The sequence below is a fragment of the Emiliania huxleyi genome (assembly GCF_000372725.1).
Source record: "Emiliania huxleyi CCMP1516 unplaced genomic scaffold EMIHUscaffold_7282, whole genome shotgun sequence".
Lineage (NCBI taxonomy): Eukaryota > Haptophyta > Isochrysidales > Noelaerhabdaceae > Emiliania > Emiliania huxleyi.
In genome coordinates, this window is record NW_005196542.1 from 1 (window position 1) to 1,362 (window position 1,362).

Genomic DNA, 1,362 nt, shown 5'->3' on the forward strand with positions numbered 1-1,362 from the left:
GAGCGCGGATGTGCGGCTCGTTGTGCGAGTATATGGGACACGATGTCTCAAATATGAGAGGTTTTGACTCCTACCGGCTCCTGACGCTATCCCTGGCAGCTCTAATGACCAGGATCAGTAGTGCTATGATAGAGGGTGCCCATACTAGCGCAGGAGCTGCCACACTCGCCCGGACCGGCTCCCTCTGGGGCCGGTTCCGCAGCCCGTGAGAGCCGACAGCGGGGCCGTGCCGCGGGTGCCTACTGCCGAGTGCCACAAACACTGCGCCGTCCCGCCATCACCTACAGGCTGTCTTGTGTGATGGTTGGGATGTCCAAACGCCACCATCTTGGCTCTTGCGACCTCAAACCCGCGAGCTGTATGGGTGGTCCTGACGTCGACAGACGCCCGATAACCACGGTGAAGCTGAGCCGGAACGAGTCGACAAGTCTCGTCTGAGCCCGTGGCGGTCGCCGGCTGAGTCGCTGTGCACGGGCCGGTACCTCAGGCGTCACCTCCTCAGCCTCAGGTCTCACACTCCACCACCTCCGCCAGGACGCCGTCGGTGGCACGCTCGGCGGCGAGTTTGTGGCAGCCCCACAGCGAGCGCGGCGTCGAGCCTAATCGGTCTGGTCGGTCGGCCGCACTCACCGGGTGCCAGGGAGTGCGGCCGACACTCGAGCGGGGCTTCCTGGCAGCGCGCGCCGGCTGTGGGGCTGCCACAAACTCGAGACACGCTTTTTTGGGACATTTTCGACGCTTTTGTCCCATATACTCGCAAAACATGCCGTCTATCTATACGCGTGCGTCAGTATCGAGGCTACCGGGCGCCGCGGGGGGCGTTGCGCGTGTTGCGCGTGTGTGCTGCCCCGCGCCGTTTCAAAGAAAACTGCTCTGCGCGCCCCCCGGGCCGGCCCGCCCCCCGCCCCGCGCCACGGGTCTCGGGTGGTCTCTCCCGCGACAGTACTTCGTGGTGATAATTAATATCACCACCGAAAGATGGCGTCGAGCCCTTGGGTCGACTGCCACATGAGCGTGTGGTCGTGTCCGACATTGGGCACCTCGACCATCGAGTGCACAGCCGGCGAGGCGTTGAAGTGCGCCTGCAGCTGCGCGTAGTAGAGGCGGCCGCGCATCAGCCGGAAGCGCCCCATGAGCTCATCCGCGCACGTTGTCTCGAGCCCGTGCGAGAGGCAGCCGCAGCCGGCGGTCGTCGGGTTGCAGTCGCACGTGTCGTTGCGGCCTTGCAGGTAGACGACGTCCCGAGCCGCGAAGAGGGCGAGAGCGGCGTTCGTGCCGCCCGGAGTCGAGGCTGCAAACGGCGGCAGCCGCGACGCGAGCCCCCAGTGCCAGCTGTCGTAGTCGGGGCAGCGCACTCGCGCC

General features: G+C 65.8%; 1 protein-coding gene across 1 annotated transcript; it reads right to left on the reverse strand.

Annotated features, from left to right (window-relative positions):
* Positions 1-965: 965 nt before the first annotated feature.
* Positions 966-1,291, reverse strand: EMIHUDRAFT_124948 (hypothetical protein; the record flags this gene model as incomplete). Its single annotated transcript, XM_005761057.1, has 1 exon — positions 966-1,291. A coding segment is annotated over one exon (326 nt), but the record flags the coding sequence as incomplete, so codon positions are not given.
* Between the last annotated feature and the right edge of the window lie 71 nt (positions 1,292-1,362).